General features: G+C 37.3%; 1 protein-coding gene across 2 annotated transcripts in view; it reads left to right on the forward strand.

Annotated features, from left to right (window-relative positions):
• The window catches only part of RNF130 (ring finger protein 130), an 80937-nt gene that overhangs the window by 38145 nt on the left and 22887 nt on the right, over nucleotides 1–19905 (forward strand). The window contains exons 4-9 of one of the 2 annotated variants that reach the window (XM_089528892.1): nucleotides 458–529; nucleotides 3526–3608; nucleotides 7503–7599; nucleotides 11911–12115; nucleotides 14547–14640; nucleotides 16526–16726. In XM_089528892.1, the coding sequence (XP_089385018.1) occupies nucleotides 458–529; nucleotides 3526–3608; nucleotides 7503–7599; nucleotides 11911–12115; nucleotides 14547–14640; nucleotides 16526–16541 (567 nt within the window). In that variant the 3' untranslated portion in view covers nucleotides 16542–16726. Of the gene's footprint in view, nucleotides 1–457; nucleotides 530–3525; nucleotides 3609–7502; nucleotides 7600–11910; nucleotides 12116–14546; nucleotides 14641–16525; nucleotides 16727–19905 lie in introns of those variants that run through there. The other variant, XM_089528902.1, reaches the window with a different exon arrangement.

Raw genomic sequence — 19905 nt, forward strand, 5'->3', positions numbered from 1 at the left:
GCACAACACCAGAAGAAGCTCCATTTTGGAGCTTCTTTTTTGCTCCGTAAGGGAGCTGCGCAGTTTGGCTGCGGCGGCTCCCTTGCGGAGCAAACAGCAGCGCCGGGAGACCGCCGCAAAGCGGCGGTTTGTAACACCTCCCCAGCTGGCAGATGGTCATTCTTAGTTGTCTTGAAAGATGTGAATAAAACTTGATTTGGCACTTTAAGCAGACATTCTTGCATACTACCAAAATGGATTCCATAAAAAAATGAACTTGATGTTTATTGCCAAAGAGTTTCACAAATACCTTCAGCTTTATTGTTCAGCTGCCTGCATACTATTCATAGCTTCCAGGGAATGTTTATCAAATATACTGCAGAAGCAGAAATAATGTACCATTTAGTATGTTGTAAAAGGAAATTTAAGAGAAACAAGTTCATCTCCAATATCTAATCTCAATGTATATTTTATATAGCGTCGTCTTGGAGATGCTGCCAAGAAAGCCGTTGGTAAACTGACAACAAGGACTGTAAAGAAAGGTGATAAGGTATAGTTATACAATCAAAATATTAACAATTTCTGTTATTTCATGATAATGTTTATAATTACATTCCTCATTCCAATTTATTTCCTTCAAAATCTCTTATCTTATTTTTCTTTTTCCAATTATGGTTTATTTCAGACACCTTTCTGTTTGTCCTGCTTTGCTGTTGGCTGCCTCCGCATTGCTGCCACAAACTCTTCAAGCTTAAGAAACCACATTATACCACTTTGGCTCCTTTTCTACATAATCTTTCTAGGCCTCATTATTTTCCCAGTTTTTGTTTATGTTTTTCTTTTTTCCGATGTCTGGCTACAATGTTGGGAGAAACTTTGGTTTTGATTTTTTTTTTTTTTTTTTTTAATGGTATAGGAAATTGTTTCCTGTTGTTCCGGTCCCATGCTGTCTAGGCTTTGAATGACGCAGCACTGCCATATTTTTCTGTAGAGAAAATACCAAAATACAGTGCTACCTCGGGTTACGAAATTAATTCGTTCCGCGGCGCCGTTCGTAACCCGATACATTTCGCAACCCGAAAAGGCTTTCCGTTAGCGCTGGAAAGCCGCTAGCCGCGCTTCGGATTTGAATTTCGTGCCGAAATGAATTTCGTAACCCGAAAAATCTTTCGTAACCCGGAACAGTTTTTTCCAATCTAACTTTTTCGTACCCCGGAAATTTCGTAACGCGATCAATTCGTATCCCGGGGTACCACTGTATGTTTGTGTATGCAAGCATTTGTCTTTCCCAGTTTGTCCCAAACCTTTTTAGTTTCTAGGTGCAATTGTACTCATTTAACAAAGTAGGTGTGTTCTTTAACAGAAACTTTGGCACCTAAAGTGGAAATAATATGGAAAGAACAGAGACAGGTTCCTACACTACAAAAAGGGCGAGCAGTTCAACATGTTTCAGCAGACTTTTGATTCACAATTAACATTATGCACACGTGAAATGAAACAACTAGATCAGATAATTCTTACACATGCCAGCCAAAAAATTGATTTGCATTTTGGGGGTAAAACTATGGATCTATGTTTTTTTAACATGCGAATTTTGCTTGTAGGGTGAGTTAATCTGCTTTTCCTTTTGCTTACATGCTCAGTAAGTAATTCTGGAGGCATCTGTTTTTCTTGTCTGTTGTATGTAAGCACACACAGCTACAATAGGATCACCTAGAGTAGAATCCCATTCTTTCCCAGGTCAAGCTTTATTGCATTATTTACCACAGATGTACTGTTGCAACCCGACACTGATTGCCTTCACAATCTTCCCAGTGCTAATGCTACAAAAAAAATTCAGCTAGACTAAAGAAAAAGGAGAGACTGGCAGGGCTTCCATAAAAAGACTTTTAAATGGTGCTTCTTTGTCAGAGGTTTGTTTACTGAGATATGCCTGTACTTGATTACAAGACTCTTTCACATTAGAAAAATGCTTAGGTACATATATTTAGAGCATTATCAGTGCTAAAAGTGAAGCTGCCACCTTGATCATGACACTGATGCAAAATTAAAAGATTTGGATGTTGCAGTTCAAGCAGCAGGAGAGTAGATGTAATTGACAGGCATATGAGAGTAAAACTGCTGCTCATTGGTCTTGCTCATCAGGGTTCTCTGTGTGAAGTATTGGCTGTCCATTTCCAGCAGTGAAGTTGCTAATTTTATCTTCCAGTGCTTTTTGAAGTCGTTTGTACCTTAATGTATTTGGAAGAAATGTATATGATTTGTTTGCCATAGAGGAAAAATGGGCTTTGTATTTTTCTCTAAAATACAGAAACTGTAATTATAAGAATAAAATGGTATCTATGATACAGAAACTGGTTATTGTGTAGTTGGACTGTAACTATTGTAAATAATACTGAAAGTGTGTTCAGAAAGTGATACTATCATCTGCTAGGAATGGTAGTTTATCAAGTATGGCAAGCACTGGGCTTTCCAAACCAAAGTAAAAACAAATGTTTCAGTTCTTCTTGGTCTGCACAGTCCAACATATGGATTCTATATTTCTGCAGAGAAAAGATTGGGGATCTTCTAGAGCCAAGTTGCTTTTTAGACTTGTGTTCAGCCCTGAAGGCACAAAGAGTGGTGAAATCCCATTTTTCTTGCTTTGTTCATGTTTGACTGGAACAGGAGTTGTGTTTCTAAAACAAATGTTTAAAATCTTCTGTGAAGATATTATTACTAGAAGAGTTTTGCTTTATTACTAAACATGCTGCTTTTTTTTAAAAAAAAAGTTATTTTAAAAATCCATGTGCTTCTAAAAACCTATAAAATTGCTATTTGTGGCACTGTATTTTTCTTTGGGGTCCCTTGGCATCACATATATAGGTTGCATACCTGAACAGACCCTCATTTGGAATGTTTTAATGTTGAGCAAAGCTTTTACAGGGATCTTGGGCCCATTAGATTCACAATTACACAATTATGTTCTACTTTAATTGTCATGTCAACAAGCTGTGGAATTCTGGATTTGTAGTATGGTGAGGCACTAGAGCTCTGTGACTAGGAACTCTAAATGCTCCTCACTAAATTACAAATCCGAGGATGCCACAGGATGGAGTCATAGCAGATAAAGTAAAATCATAGTGCTACAATTGTGTAATGTGATAAGCCCCCTTCCTCTACCCTCTTCCCACATACTCAGGGATGTAGTTCCTAACTTTCCTTCTCAGTTCCGCTTTAATTTCTGAGTGTCAGAGCTTAGAAACATTTAGTTGGTAAATGCAGATTCTGGAAAAAGAGGTTGGGATTATAACTACCAGAATATGCCAGTTAGCATGGGTATTGGACAGGCTAGCTAATGGATTCTGATGATGTGGTCCAGTTTTTTTTTTTTTTCTAAGCTCTGGTTAAATGACATGACATAAAGTTTTGATCATTATATATAAAAATACAAGACACATGAACCTTTGAAGTATGTTATTGTACTTTGGGCTTATATTTCTATACTGTCTGTACATAATAGTTCACTGTTAGTTCTAACTTGAATTCTCACTTCATTTATTTTAGGAAACAGATCCTGATTTCGATCATTGTGCTGTTTGTATTGAAAGCTACAAGCAGAATGATGTTGTCCGCATTTTGCCATGCAAGTAAGCCAACAATTCTCTTAACTTGTGAAGAATGTTTAAACCTGGAAAATAAACATGAAGTCCTGGGCAAAGGTTACAAAGCTTAAGCAAATTTGAAAGCTCCCTTTTTGCTGCCACTTCTTTCCTACTGCCACATTCTCTAACTTCTTCCATATCAATCAGTCTGTCCCAAAATGGCACTACTTTGGCTTACAAAAGCAATGACCTGTGCCTTGTTCCCAACTACCATCATCACGACTAGCAAAATATGTGGCTAAGGGAGTGAGCTCGCACAGGCAGGTAAAGAGTGGAAGACACCACCACACAAAGCGATCAGTGAGATTGTGAGGTGGTTTTAAAGACTCTGAAAAGAGGTTTCATGCAACACTCATCCCTACTATAAAGGTTGATGGTTCCCCTTTTCTTTCTTGCACACCAATGCTTTGAAGGCTGTCCTGTTGCCCCCTTTCCCCTCTATCACCCCCTGTTGCCCCCTTTCCCACTCACCACCCCCTGGATCTTTCTCCACCCCCTGGGGGCATATTGCCCATGTTGGGAGTCACTGAACTAACTAATAAAGGGTGTTTCTCTAACAATAAGCAACAGCCTTACTGTTTTTTCTTTTAGACCCATTTTACAACTGGCATTTTAAAAAAACTATTTATTAGTACTGTGATATTATATTGAATTTTATTAAGCTTCCTTTAGCTACAATTATTGTGAAATTTGGGGCAGAGGTACCTGAAGCAAGTCTCTGATATATATTCTGAAATGCCCATGGTAGCTTCCAGTAAACCCACAAGCCAATAAATACTACAGGCAGTATCTTTCAGAATACAATTTGGTATTTCATTCAGTTTCTTTTTATAGTTATTATCCTGCTCAACCAATGGAGCTTAATTTCTAGCAAATAAAGTAGACAGAAAAATAAGCAGTTTGGGCTGAATTAGTACTTTACAAACCAGCTACATTACTTTAAACATAAAACTAATTACTATTTGAAATGCTTCATGTTCATGTACCTATTTAAACAGAAGCAAATATACTTCATTAATAAGCTCATGTGGGCAGATTTTGTTGGATGAATTTTAGCTGTTGGTACAGATGATGTGGGTGGGATACTTGATTCTGTTCATACCAGTGTCTGCTTGTCTCTTGTCTGGTTTCAACTAATCTAGCCAAGTTAAAGTCTTGATCATTAGTGGTACATCTCATTGACTAGCAAGCTATCATCTGTCCTGAAACTGTACTGTTTCTGTTTGCTCCTAATTATATAGAAAAAGGTTATTGATTAAGGCCAAAGCAAGTTGCTTACTTACTTGATATGTAAGCAAAGCCTTGCTTTCATTTTAACATAGCTGTGTTCTTATAGCATGCTTTTGTTTAATAATATTTTAAGTAGAAATAGGGCAGTTTGAATTCAAATTATACTCACCATGAGAGGCTCAAGGGCCTCTGCCACTCAAAGATACTCATCCTACTTCTGTTGAAAAACCTGCCAAGAAGGAGAGTGCACTAGACTGTTCATATAGAACTGAATCGTCTTCAGGCCTTGCTTTTAAAACAAGCTGGAAAAACCTGGGGCTTTTCAGGTCATTGGGCTACAATTTATGTCACCCTCAACCATCACAGCCAGTAGTGAAAGACAATATGAGTAGCAGTTAATTAACATCCAGAAAGTCACAGGTTCTTCTATCTTAAAAGGAACAGTCTTATTGAATTAAACTCTTAATGTTCAAATGTTTTGGTAATCATATGCTCAGTTCAGAGTTACCAACTTGCAGCTACCTACTTTTAGCATAAGACTTAAAAATCTTTGTGTGTGCCATGAGTCCCAAAATATGTGCAGAAATGTCTTTAGAATGAAGAGCGGACTAAGCTCTAATTTCTGATGTATATATTTCAAAATTTGGGACATTCTGAATCAGGAAAATGACAACATTCTTTTCCATTTATGCTAGTTAATTTCTGGAGATTTTTGGTACAAATTAGTCAGCAGTCCTGATGCTGAGTTTACATTTTAATGCTAGAATCCTTTAAGATACTACCATAAGATTAATGGAATAGCGAACAGTTTATGATCAAATGCTCATCAAAACAACTAGCAAGTAGGACTTCAGCAATAAACCAGTTCTCATATTTCACAGTCCCTTACTTTTTAGAGGGTGTGTATGAATCAGATAACCACACAATATTATTTTCTGAAAGTAAAGGGAAAGATTTGATGAGGTAGATGTAACTGCCCTCCTCCCCCCAACTCAGTACCAAGACACCTAGATGTAGGGCTTTGGAGTTGTTTAATACACAGCAAGTTCTAGTAGCATAAAATATTTCCCACTTTTCCCCAGTCTTGAACTCAAGGCAGCTTGGAAAAATTAAAAGATGTAGCTTCAAAAATTATGTACATAAAAGTTTAAAATATAATTAAACTGTCAACAGAATTAAAAGCAGTGAAAATCATAAGCATTAAAAAGAACAATATATAAATAAATATATAAATTTATAATATATAAATACTGTTGGAGGATTTTTGCATTCCTTCCCCCTCCTTAGATGAGTAGGGACTTCTTGCATGCAAACTCTCTCCCCCTCATTCAAACTAACCATGTGACTTAGGTCACTCTCCCTTTGGGACTGACATTCTCTCCAAGATTTCCTGCTGCCCAGTTGTGTTTCCATCTTCCTACTTTCTCAGCTTCCTTTGGAAAGATGGTGAGATAAAGATTTCTTTTTACCTGAACTATTCACTAGCTAGATTAGGATATAGCCTTTTATGTATATTTAGATTAAAGCCATTTGTAAACTATAGTTTGAATGTCAAACTACTCGTGAGCATAGTTAAACCAAGAACCATACTCTGCTGCTTTAAAGCTAAATCCTAACAGGCTTGGCTTTGATATTTTTGATATTTAAATATTTTTGTTTCTTTAGCAAAGGCTGAACCCTTGGGAAACTTAAATTACTCCACAAATATAAATAATATATATGTGTGCATCTCATTGACTAAATGTAAATAAATATAGAAAATATAAATCACACAGCCTATGAAAGGCCCATTCCACTCAGCACTCAGAGCCCTGCTGAACATAAAAGTCTTCACCTGCATATGAAAGGACAGTGCCAGTCTAACCACCCTAGAAATCCAGAGCCTGGGAGCAGTTTCTCTCATGTCCTCACCAGCTGTTCCTGTGAGGGTGGTGGGGCAGAGAGTAGGGCTTTCCAAAAGATCTCAAGGCTCATATAGGAGTCATGGTCCTTTAGATGTACAGCATGCTCGTGCCAACCATGGACTTGCCATCCACAGATCTGAGCTTCCGTTGACGGCAAGCCCTGGGATTTTTCAATGTGTGTACATGCTTGCACACCCATTGAAAAAAACAGGGCTTATAAGGGCTTGTGTTTTTTGATATGCACAAGAGGGAGGGCAGAATGGTTCCATCACAGATAGCAAGGGACAATTGTATGATCTCCTTCCTAAGATTAGAGTGGTTTTGTGTATGTGCCTTCAAGTCACCTGTCGACATATGGCGGCCCATGAATTTCATAGGATTTTCTTAGGGAAGGAATACTCAGGCAGTTTTGGCAGTTCCTTCCACTAATGTGTAGCTTAAAGCATCTGGTATTAATTGACAGTCTCCAGTCTACATACTAACCAGGGCTGGCTTTGCTTACCTTCTAAGATCAGAGAGTATCTGTTGCCTTTAAGCAAAATGTGAAATGTGCTATCCATTTGAGGAGACTCAAATGTAATATCAGTATTAAGGGTGAAGTTATTCACTGATACCAGCTGAAGGATGAGTTCCAGTTTATTAGAACTCCCTAAATGAATTTAGAATTGATAATTATAATGTTAAAACCTACCCAGTACTTCTGAGTTTTAAGAATTTACAGGTGATCTTTGTTGTGCTTTTTCAGGCATGTTTTTCACAAAACCTGTGTAGATCCATGGCTCAGTGAACATTGCACCTGTCCTATGTGTAAACTGAACATTTTGAAGGCTCTGGGAATTGTGGTAAGTGGATATTTATTTAAATTGTCATGAAATATGGAGGCTTACTTGCTGAAAATATCACAAATCAGTAAATTCATTTTTAAAAGTACAGCATTTTAAGGTTATATTAGTCATTCTGCTTTGCTAACTTTAAACTGAGATGCTCTCCCAGCTCTAAATTTTGGAAATAATGTGTATAGAAGTATGGACTTTTCACATATCAAAATATAAATTGATCTGTGAAAAACTTTTGATTATTTGGAGTACCTTTCCTTGTCCATTGTTTACTCTCTGATTTTTTTTCTTTAGTCATGGATCAAGTACACAGTGAAATGTTATCATGAGATAACCATATAAATAAAGCCTTAGATGATAACTTCAGTATTTTGTATCATATTTATTACAAGCAGATACATATTTCCTACTTAAGCCTCTTGAACATATTGATGTTAAAACAATCCATCATGAAACAGAGTTCCCTCAAGACATGTGTATGATCTCTGGGTTAAGTAAGGCCTGGGACAACTTTTTGAGGGTTCTACCTCCAACAGAGGTAAAACTTTTTTTGGATTATAATTGACTAAAGTTTTACCTATACACCTAAATGCTATACAGCTCCTAAATGTTTTCCAGATGTAGCAGTACAGAGACATCTTCAGAAATGCAGTGCTCTCTGCCTAAGTAAGGAGGCTGTGGCTTCACAAAAGACAGAGATTCTGAATCCCAAGAGGAGTTATTTTATTGCTGCTAATAGGGGTTAAATTTTACTGTCCCCACATGGCCAAGAAAGTCATGGACTCCGTCTATCATAGGTGTCACCTGATTTCTGATAGGCATTACCTGATTCCTGCTGTTTTAGGGGTTTGTCGTATCCTTACTGTGTGCTTCAATGAAACACAGCACCCATATTAATTATAAATGGCATTTTCTAAATAGCATTTCAATTCTCCCTAGAGTAGGAGCAGATATTAATCTCACTATAAACAAGGAAAAATTTGTGGTACCATGACACAGCATACAGTTCTGAGTGGAAAATAAATAATAATAATAAATAAATAAAATTGTATTTATATCCCGCTTTTTGTTAAAACAATCAAAGCGGCTTACAATATTAAAATAATACAACCATATATACAAAGTAGCCCCCTTTAAAAAGAGAATAAACAATATAAGATTAAAATTACATAAACTATTAAAAACCAATAATGGTGGGCAGAGTCATCACATGCATGTGGGGGAATCACCACATGGCCGAGTAAATTATTCTGGGAAGGCCTGCCAGAAGACATCTGTCTTGACAGCTTTCTTGAAGCTGTCTAAGTTGGTAATTTGATGGATCTCATCTGGCAGGCAATTCCACAGACTGGGAGTGGTTGCAGAAAAGGTCCCGTGGGAGGTCGCAGTCAGTCTAGTTTTTATAGGCTGCAGTAGATTCCTCCCAGAGGACTTGAGTGTACAGGGCAGATTATATGGAAGTAGGTGATCCCTTAGTTGGGCCCAAGCCATGTAGGGCTTTAAAGGTGATAACCAACACCTTGTACTGTGCCAATTGTTATACAGAAACTGGTTGCCATTGTGTCAGTAAAATTGTAGGTCCTATAAACATCCTATTAAAAGCACTGTTTTGAAAACTACAGATATATTTCCAGTTGTAAACAGAAATGCTGCTTTTATTGAGGTACTAATCTAGCAACTGTTACAACACTACCAGTACATTGCCTTATCTGATCATGTCCACCTATGCTTTCTCTTATCTATATAGACTGCAGCTGCATCAGCATTACCACAGCAGATCACAGTTCCTAAAATTATGTCACATACCTGGGCACCATGTGCTTCAAAGACTAAGAACGTGTGGCCCAGTCCATTTTGGTGCCCCCTCACAGGACACTGCTATGTCCCAGACCCTCAATTATATGTTTATTCAAAAATCATTCAAAACCCCACCTAGAGTGGTGTTATACCCTAAAAATCAACCCATGGAGCCAAACCTTGATCAGTGTTTCTAAACAGAAATAAGCTTGAGAAACTTACTTCATCCAAAACATAGGTTGTAATTTCTTGTTCACACACCCCACTCTTATTATTGTAGAGATGCTGCCATAAGATTCTCTATTTACTAAGGCCAAGAAAGCAAGGAAATCTTCTGTACCAATGAAATTTTACTCTGCCATCATCTTGGTTTTTCTTGATCCCATTTATTTTTCTTGATGCCTGTAGTACTTATTATCAAGTCATTCTGGAGAAAAGATGGCAACATTCTTTAACCATTTTCCTAAGGAGCAAAGGGAGATGGCAGAGATTTTCCATGACTGGCAAAGATGTCATGGTTGGCAAAGTAGAAGATCACTACAGTCAGACATATGGCTGGATGTAACTGAAAGGCTGTAGCAAGCACAATCATGTTATTCCATCAAGCCTGACTAGATTCTATTGATCCATCACAGAAGGCCAGGATGGATTGAGAATTTCTCCTTTGACAGTGAGAATCTTTTCAGCTGCAGCATGATAATGCACTTAACGAGATGCAAAAAGGTGTGCATGATCCAACAAGGGTCACTAGAACTTAAAAAACATTTTTCCCTAATTCACTTTCTTCCAACGATGCATCATCAGGATTCTTCACTAAATGCTCTTCTTACCAGTTGCACCAGGGATCAGAGTGACCCTTTGCCCAAACAAAGTTCAGGTTCTTATCTTACTGCATATCCGCCAGCAAATCCTAAGCACTTCAAGGCTATGATAACCACTGTTCCATCCTCATTCATAGTTCCATATTTGGTGCTTGCTTTTGATCTTTTGCAAACACCTGGGAAGATACCACCATGGATATGTGGATATTTAGGTCGGAGCATACTAGTTACAACTTAAAATTCTTTATCAGCTTCAAGAGTTATACGTGGGTCAAGGTTCTGTTGGGCAGCTATGTTAGCATAAATGTGCTGGTGGAAGGGTGCACCAGTAGCAGGAGGAAAAGGCTTAGGTATAGAGTAGTGAAATCAAAGTCAGCAGTGGGAAAGGAAGGCTGGCTCCAAGCGGCCTATTTCCTACTTTTACCAATGGGGAGAGAACCTTAGAACAAAGATGAATCTTGGAAAGTTGGCTTGAAAAGTTGCCTGTCTCAGATGACTTTCAGAGCCACTCCTGTCAGAGTGTCTAGCTCCGAGGACACCTCCCTGTGAAAGCCGGGCATGACTCAGAGACAGCAATCTTCTTTTCCTGCTACAGTGATGATTTTGTCTTCCTTACTGCACCACTACTGCATGACTGTGCAGATGGTGAATAAGAGTGCACCAATTGGATTCCAGGTATTATGCTTCACTTCCCATCTTGCCTTGGCCTGCTGCAATCTGCTGCAAAAGGGAAGAGTTGACTCAGTACCACAGGGGATGAACTGCACTGGCTTTATTCTCACTATTTACGTTACCAGACGTGGCAGCAGGTTCCATCCTATTTTAGTCAAACCAGTATTGGATCTAAAATCGAAGGCTTTCATGGCTGGCATCCATAGTTTTTTTGTAGGTTTTTCTTAAGATGCCAGCCATAGATGCTGTCGAAACATCAGGAATAAACTCTTCTAGAACATGGCCACATAGCCCGAAAAGCCCACAAAAAAATAACTAAATCCTGAATGACTTTCTTACCACAAATAAGTTTTCATATGATGACCCTCATGCAAGTTATCTCTTCCCTTTCTGAGAAAGTCTACTTAGCACTTGTGGATTTAAATATACACAGCAGCCAGTCCTACACACAAGAAATATATTCATATTTCCAAGGCAGTTCTCTTTGGACTTGTCACTGCATCAAAAGGTGTTTATAAAGTATCTCTGTTATGACTACCTATCATATACCTATGCCTGAAGACATTTCCCTGTTGTCATACACTGATAACTGATTTTGGCCTTTTCTCGACATCGATCAATTAGAAACCTAGGACTAAAATGTACAGAATTTGCCATCGAAGGTTTAGATGGTGTTTGCTACTGTAAGGGTTAGCATCACCCTTTGTCATTGATATCAAGGCATAAAGCTGACTTGTATCTCTTTATTGTTTTTGCATCTGACCATCATGATTTCTAGCCTGTTCTTAACTCTTAGGAAAAAAATTAAGATTATTTTACTGAGTGCTGAAAGCCTATTCCCCTCCACCTCACTGGTTAATGCATATCAGACACAGCACGAGAATGTGTCGTTATTTCCTATTGCTTGATTATATATCCCATAGATAGGATTTTGTAGACAATTCTCATATTTTATGATAGGCTTTAAGGCATGACTGCCATTACCTTTGAAAATGAAATATGTTAACATCTTACTGTTATATTTCAGACAAATGTGCCGTGTGCTGACAATATGGCCTTTGATATGGAAAGGCTTACCAGAGGCCAGCTAGGCAACAGAAGATCAGTACTTGGTGACCTTAGTAGTGACACTTCCCTCACTCTTGAGCCCCTCCGTACCTCTGGAATAACACAATTTCCACAAGATGGGGAGCTGACACCAAGGACAGGAGAGATAAATATTGCTGTGACTAGTAAGTAAAGTTGGTCTGAATCTGAGAATCATAGATTTTGTATTACTTTAGTTGTTTTTTTCTTTTAACAGAATGCATGTAAACAAAATGTTTTATGGGGGGAAATATATAGACACACACACACATTAAACAAAAAATAAATATATCTCTTTTAGATCTGAACAGGATCAAAATCAAGGTAATGAAATTGAAAATAGTTTGGTGGTTAAAAAGCATTTCATAACAATTATGAAATACGTTGTGCAAGATAATTGTTTATCTGATAAGCAGTTAAGTTTGCTTAAGTATTATGTACTTTGATAAATTTCCTCATTAATGTATTGGTGTTTACAAAGCATAATGTTTAGATCTGAAAGTTAAGGTGATATAAGAATAGCTACGCTCCCATCTCTTGCCCATGGGGATGAATGGAGTGGGCAGACTCAGTCATGATCACTAAACAATTGTAAGAATTGCTGCTGACAAAAGTTGGCTGAATATTTTCCTTACCTTTTTAAAATTATTTTCTTAAAGGTGAATAAAAATAATTTAAAACAAATTCATGTGATTAATTCCAGTATATTTTCCATCTTTTAAAATCGTTTTATAAGTTTGATGCAATCTTTAGTTTATAGTATAGTCTGAGCAGTGTCAGAAAACCATTTGAGTCATGTTAAAGGAGTCAGCCTTTTACCTTTAAATCTTGCATGCATTGCAGTAAACGAACACTACATTACTTCTGTGAGATGAGCTAGGGGGTATGCGTTAGGTCAAACATAGTATCTACCATTTTCTAAATATTGACAGTGTATTGGATATGTGGAATCTTACTTGTGATTCAGTCAAAAAAGTAGAGTTGTACCTTTGTGTAGTCCAACTACAGTCTGTTTCTCTCTGATAATAAGTATGTTTCGTTCTGCTTCATGTTCAGTGGCAGTCCATGGTTTCTTTTTGTCTAGCACACCAAATTATACTGAATTTTGAAGTCTTTATTTGCTGACCTATGTCCTGTTTCCCTGACTGAATGTATTTCATTTGTTAGCTAGAAATTAGCTGGTCTTGTTCTGATGATGGAAGATAGATAGAAATTCTTTGGCAGTAGTTCTTGGAAATTGTTTGATCAGCGACTAATTTCAGAGGAGAGTGTTAGAACTAATACAACAAGTATTACCAATTTGCACTGTATGAGACAAAAACTAGCTTAACCCCTAATATTTCCCGTAGCACAGGCTGCAAAGGCCCAAGGAGGTCAGATTTTGTTTTGTATTATTTATCTCAGTCTTTGTTTCTTGAGAAATTTGGCTTTGTAGCATTGAAATTATTCAATCTAAATCCATCTGCTAGACCTGTTTAATCTGTGAAAGCTTAAAAATTCAATGGATTCATTGGAACTACTCTAGTTGAAACCAACATGTGGATAAGCTGGGACTACTGATTTACTTTAAGCCTTTGCATGTGGCAATACAATTTTTATAAATAAAATATCTAGATTGAAAACAGAGATCTACTGGATTCTCTCTGCATCCACCGTTCTGCTGTTTTGATGGCTCTGTCAACCTGAAAATGAGCAGTGATGATATATGTGTCTACTGAATTGTCAAAAAAGTATATGTCCAGTGGGTTGGCAGTTTTCTTTTATTTGACTGGCCATGCAAGATTTGTTTACTGTACCTGGATTAAATGTCAGTATGTTCAAAAATGTTGTCAACAAATACATTTTACACTCACACTTTTAAAAGCAATTACATTAACGTAACCTCAATCCTCTTCCTTTTTTGGCCACACAGAAGTGAAGGTTATGATAAAGGGCAAGAAAACTATGTAGTATTTCAAATGCTGCCATGTGAAAACTTTTCAGATTTATCTCAGTCTTTGTATATTATACAGAAAGAGTTAAAATCTAAGAATGCATCATTTTGCTAAAAGCAGTAGACAAATAATCATTCTTATGTTACGTTTTACTGATTTTTAACTTAATTGTAGACTAATTGTGCATTATTACTAATTCCACACCAAATGAAATATGCTTTTAAACTACTTTATCCACTTCCCTTTTGAATAAAGAAGAGTTAATGTTGAAACATTGGTATGAAATATATGTATTCATGGATGTGAGCATTCATATTCATAGACCTTTAAATATAGGCCTCCTTTGGAGATGCTCAGTTTTGACACTTTAATTGCAGGTAAAACTTTTGCTTATACTTTCTTTTGCATTTTACATGCTCTTCTTTTTAATATTATTGTATCATGCCTATTTTTCTCACTTTTTCCATAACTCTTTGCTGACCTTTTCCATTTAGTACCTTCTATGGCTAACCTTCTGCTTTCTTCTGGAGTTTCACTTCCTGGTGCCTCTCTTGACTGCTTTCGATCTTTGAGGTCAATGTTGCCATCGATCTGACATAAGCCTTCTTCCACAAGTGATTTCCTCCCTTTCCTTTGTCAACAGAAGAATGGTTTATTATTGCCAGCTTTGGCCTCTTGAGTGCCCTGACACTCTGCTACATGATCATCAAAGCCACAGCTAGCCTAAATGCTGATGAGTAAGTAAATGTTCAAAGTATTGGTGTTCATAATAGCTTTACAAAGATCTGACTTGTAGAACTAAAAGGGATGAGATCTGAAAAACATCCCCAAAAAAACCCTATTCCCTCACTGCTGTGTTGACTCTTAGCGGTCTGAAGATAGGTTTTTCAAAGGAAAATATTTTAATACATTCCAGTTATTTTTAATTTCTGGCACTTCTGTTTTTCTTACCCCCTTTTTATTTAGTGTTTATATGCTTGAGTGTATAGGCACAAAATTAACTTTATTCTCACTGCATTTTCCACCTGAGCTGTAAGGTGCCTGTTCAATAAAGTGCAGTGCCTAAATGTGAAGTGCCTGCTCAGATTTCTAAGATGGCTAATAAACAGCATATATCCTTCTAGAAACAAAAGAAGCTATTGAATAGGAACTACAAGACTATAGTGAGGACTTTTTAAAAAATATTTTATTAAGTATTTCTCCTCTTGCTGTCATACACACAACATTTGTATATGATTAGCTTCTGGTTGTATGAATTGGGATGGATGAATTGTGTGGGAACATCTATTTGCAGACAAATTCATATGTGTTAACCATGGTTTCAACTGTATTTGATTAAAGTAATAATCTTCTACAATCATCTTTCTCATTTCTTTGATATCCATGGTTTCAGACTGGCTTATTTTAAACATACCATGGTTACCAATCCATAGTTCATTGGTTCAGGGGTTGTTGTTTTTTTCAGTAGTACTTTCAATATTACAGAGACAAGGAGTACATGAAGGCCTTAGGCTCCCTGTTGCATAAGGGTGGAGAAAGTGCAGGTGGCAAACAGCATGTGGGCCCACCCATTTTTCGTGCCCCCTAATCCTGCCACCTTCAAAGGTCAATTACCAGTTCTACAGTCCTGCAGACATGAGGGGTTGACAACTCCCCAACCCCTCCTAAATGAATGAAAAACCCAGAAATTGCAACCAGAACAGACTTGCAATTTCACTTTAGATCTCAAAATGGGATGGTGAAGCCCATTATAGGTGTTTGGTGTGAAAATTGCCCCTCATCTCAGTGTCCACCCCGTGTTTAGCATATCTTCAAACCAAGCCATTGCTTCTAGAAAGTTTTGAATAGCATTGCATTTGGTTATGATAAACCGGGGTTCTCTGGGAACCTTGGTTCACCAAGGATGAACCGCATGCTGTCTCCTAGTGCCTTCTTGCTTTCACATGCAGTAAGGTAGGGGATGGGGGCCTAAACAAACCACGATATGTGAAACCAACAGCATCTAGTGCTTTGGTTTGTTCTTCATCCTGTAAAGCAGAGAAATAACCCAGGGTTGTTGTAGATTTTGTTGCAGGAGGAAAACCAGCACTCTGACTCTGACTGGGCTCAAATGTCATGCTAAACCAGGGGTGGCATTTGTGCAGCTTTTCTTACGTTGTTACAGCTCCCAGTATTTTTCACCATTAACTATGCTGTATAGTATATTGTATTTTAGCATAACAGCATCTGGAGAGGCCACCCCTGCACCAAGTAAATTTTTGATCAGTAGTTTAGATGCCCTTGCTTCAAGTAGGAGTGAAGAGAAAGTATGACAAGCCACTACTTTCACACAGTATATAAAGCATGTCACATTAATGAATCAAAATGTGGGAACAGGTTAATCACTTGTTCCTCATTTTATTTTTATTTTTTTGATTCTTAATATCTGTCACGCTTGCAGAAAAATAACTTTGTATTTTTTCTCATTCACTGGAAGTACTAACATGTAGAAAATAATAATTGTTTTACTTGATAATTGGCTCAAATATTCTGTATAATTGAGTAACTGGTTTTTAACATTTGTAAATAAGTATTAATAGTAAAATATTATTACTTATATTCTCTTCTCTCACCTTCTTACAGAGCTGAGTGGTATTGAAAAAAATTTGACCACCATGAAATCATACCCATCTGACCAACTACTTAGGAGAGAAAGCTACATATTTTATGTATCATTTACTGATCATGTAATACAATATCCTAGTACCTTTTGTTTTCATAATTTGCTAATGCCAAAATTTTGTATTAAGAAATGTATCAATAAAACTTTAGTTATTAAAAAAAGTCTGAGAGTTTTATTGTTTTTTTTAAATAAATTTTATTAATTGTTATAAAAAATAGCAAATACAACAAAACACAATCATCCATACATATCTTTTCATTTCCTTTTGAGCTGTTCTTTTCTTGTCCTCTATAATAACTATTTTAATCCTACTAATGCCAAGGATTATCACATAAAAATCAAGTTTATACATGAATTCATTAATAGAATTATAAAGTTGTACAATAATCCTAAATATCTAATTTTACCAATATATTCCATTGACCACTTATGTACTTTATTATCCATTCCCAACACTCTGCATATTTCTCCAATGTTTCACTTCTCATGAGGCATGTTAAATTGTCCATTTCTGCCATGTCCAATAACTTTATTAACCATTCTTCCAGCGTTGGTATTTTGTAGTTTTTCCATTTTTGTGCCAGTAACAACCTAGCTGCTGCTGTCATAGTAAATCATCCTTGTTTTTTCTTTTCCTATTTGATCATCAATCATACTTAATAAATAGGTTTCAGGTTTCATTTGGAATTTTATGCCTAATATTTTCTCAATTAATTGATGTATATTTTCCCAAAATTTCTTAATTTTAACGCAGGTCCACCATTGATGATAAAATGTTCCTATTTCTTTTTTGCATTTCCAACATGTATTGTTTACGTGTTTGCATATTTTAGATATTCTTTGGGGAGTATAATACCATCTATGGTGCATTTTATATATATTTTCCTTAATATTTTGTACCACTGAAATGTTCATTGTCTTTTTCCATACCTTTTCCCATTTGTCTTGTTCAATTTTATGTCCTGCATTTTGTGCCCATTTAATCTTGGGTGAGTGTCATTGTTATGAAGTTTTGTGAATAATGAAAGAGCCTTTCTTAATTCAGCAATGTTTTAGCTTGATTCTATTAAATTTGTACATGTCAATTTGACTTGATCTCCCACTAGTTTTGAACAAAAATGTATTCTATAAGCAGCACAATTGTCACTCAACTGTTGGAGTCCAATGAAAACTTCAGATGATCTTTTCCATGTGTTTTCTAGCTGTTCTCCTAATCACCTGTCCCATTGCAGCCCCCCTATTGTGTTCGGTATCTCCTAATATTTAAGAGCAGTTTCTCTAGGTGCTTTAGAAAGAGGAAGGATGCTTCAGATCCTTGGACGATGAGTGGAACTCCTCTTCCACTCAAAATATAAATGTAAAGAGTTTATGATTTTAATACTGTAACCAAAATGGATAGATACTATTTTATAATTTAATGCACCTATCATTTGTTTCTTTTTTTAAAAGAATTATAGCATAAAGAAAATAAGAAAGTTTTAAAATTGGAATTATTGCTGTTTCATTTTATTTGCCTTTGGCTCCTGTAACTTTTCTGTATTAAAAGGGAGACGCTTCAACCTGCATTAAATTATCACCGAGTGCAGTATGTTTTGTAATAAAATTACCTGTAATATACAAAAGAGGTAAATAAGCATCAAGCAAAAAAAGAGCTACTTCCGATAGTGTTCATTGTCAACTGCTCTAATCTTTGCGTGAGAACTGAAAAGAGTATTTGTCAAAATATGTTTGTCCATAAAGGAGTAAATCTGTACTCACTAACAGGAATACAGTACTTTTAACAGCATAATGGTACCTATGCTCTCACCATCTCTGCTGCCTTTTTCACTTAGCCTAGATGCGTTAGTCTTAATTATGTATAATTTCTTCCCTTTAAGGTTTTATTGGCGTAGGGCAGTGATGGCGAATCTGTGGCATGCGTGCCAGAGGTGGCACTGAGAGCCCTCTCTGTGGGCACACATGCTGTTGCCCTAGCACAGAGTTTGCCAGAGTTTCTTACTAGAAAGCCAAAGGGACGTGGCACTTTGCAATAAATAAGTGGGGTCTGGGTTGCAGTTTGGGCACTCGGTCTGTAAAAGGTTCGCCATCACTGGCATAGGGAAACTGCTGAGGATTCAAATTGGGGTGGGAAAGGATGCCTTGGAAGAACAGGGACAACTTAACCTTGTGGGCTGCATTCCTGCTTGTATTTATTAGCACTGAGCTACTTTTGCAATAAAGAAAAATATGTGATTGCTTATAATCATGGAACTGTTTGTAACAGGTGACTCTATCCTTAGTGCCCACTAAGTGTGTAGGCCTGATTCAGACTGCATACAGATAAGCCAGTTCAAGATCTATCAGTCATTTGTTTTATGCATTCCACAAACTAGTTAGTTTTCTCTTTTTTAAGTGCTCTTGTTTTATGGTACTTACTAGTGTTGATATATGGTATATTCAGCGGTAGCCATGTTGGCCATATAGCAAAGTACAATAAAAACCTGATAACCTTTATTCAGCCAACCTGAACCATGCACAAAATGCATGATACTTTCAAAGCTACACTGGCTTCTTCATCAGGAAAGTTGTTAAAATCATACAGTAGATTATATATATATATATATATATATGAATGACAAAGTTAGTTAGAAGCCTGCATTTTATCAAGATGTTGTTGGTATGTTGAGATGGTGTTAAGACAGTGTGGAAGGATATCTATGCATGCCCTCTTCCTTCTGGCCATGTGGCACTGGGAACAAAGCATTCCAAAGTTCAAGGGATACAATTTGTTTCTTCTTCGTGGTCTCTGCGAATCATACAAATGGGTTTCACTGCGCCTGCGCAATGCTGTTCAGAAACTTCTGGAATCACTGGGCAAAGTTTACTTTGCAACATATAGAAACTTTTTGGCGGTAACTCCGCCCACCCGTTATAAGGCCCCTGCCTTCCTGCTCTTTCCCCAGTTCCTTTTTTCCACTGCGCTAGCTGCTTCAGGGAACTTCGCTCGCTTTAGCTTGCAATTGGAATCACTTTCGCTTTTGACCTCAGACCGTCTCTTGACCATTCTTTGTCTCCCGCCCCTGGTAACTTTGAACTCTTGGACTGTTGACCCCGTTTCTGGACTTCCCCTTTCAACTTGTCAACTTCGGAAAATGCCTGCTCCATTTAAGAAGTGTGATGTCTGCTGGGGCAAGGTGCCCATCCAGGACCCGCACTCCTCCTGCCTCCTTTGCTTGGGCAAGGACCATGATACGAAGGCTTGCCCGCTCTGCAAGTCCCTCTCATCCCAGGCTCGCAAGAACCGTGAGTCCCGGCTGACTTCGGCCATTGCTCTGGGCAAGGTCCAGGAGGGAGGCCCCCG

This window comes from Sceloporus occidentalis, unplaced genomic scaffold (genome assembly GCF_023333645.1).
Source record: "Sceloporus occidentalis isolate IW3139 unplaced genomic scaffold, rSceOcc1.0.p SCAF_1, whole genome shotgun sequence".
NCBI lineage: Eukaryota > Metazoa > Chordata > Lepidosauria > Squamata > Phrynosomatidae > Sceloporus > Sceloporus occidentalis.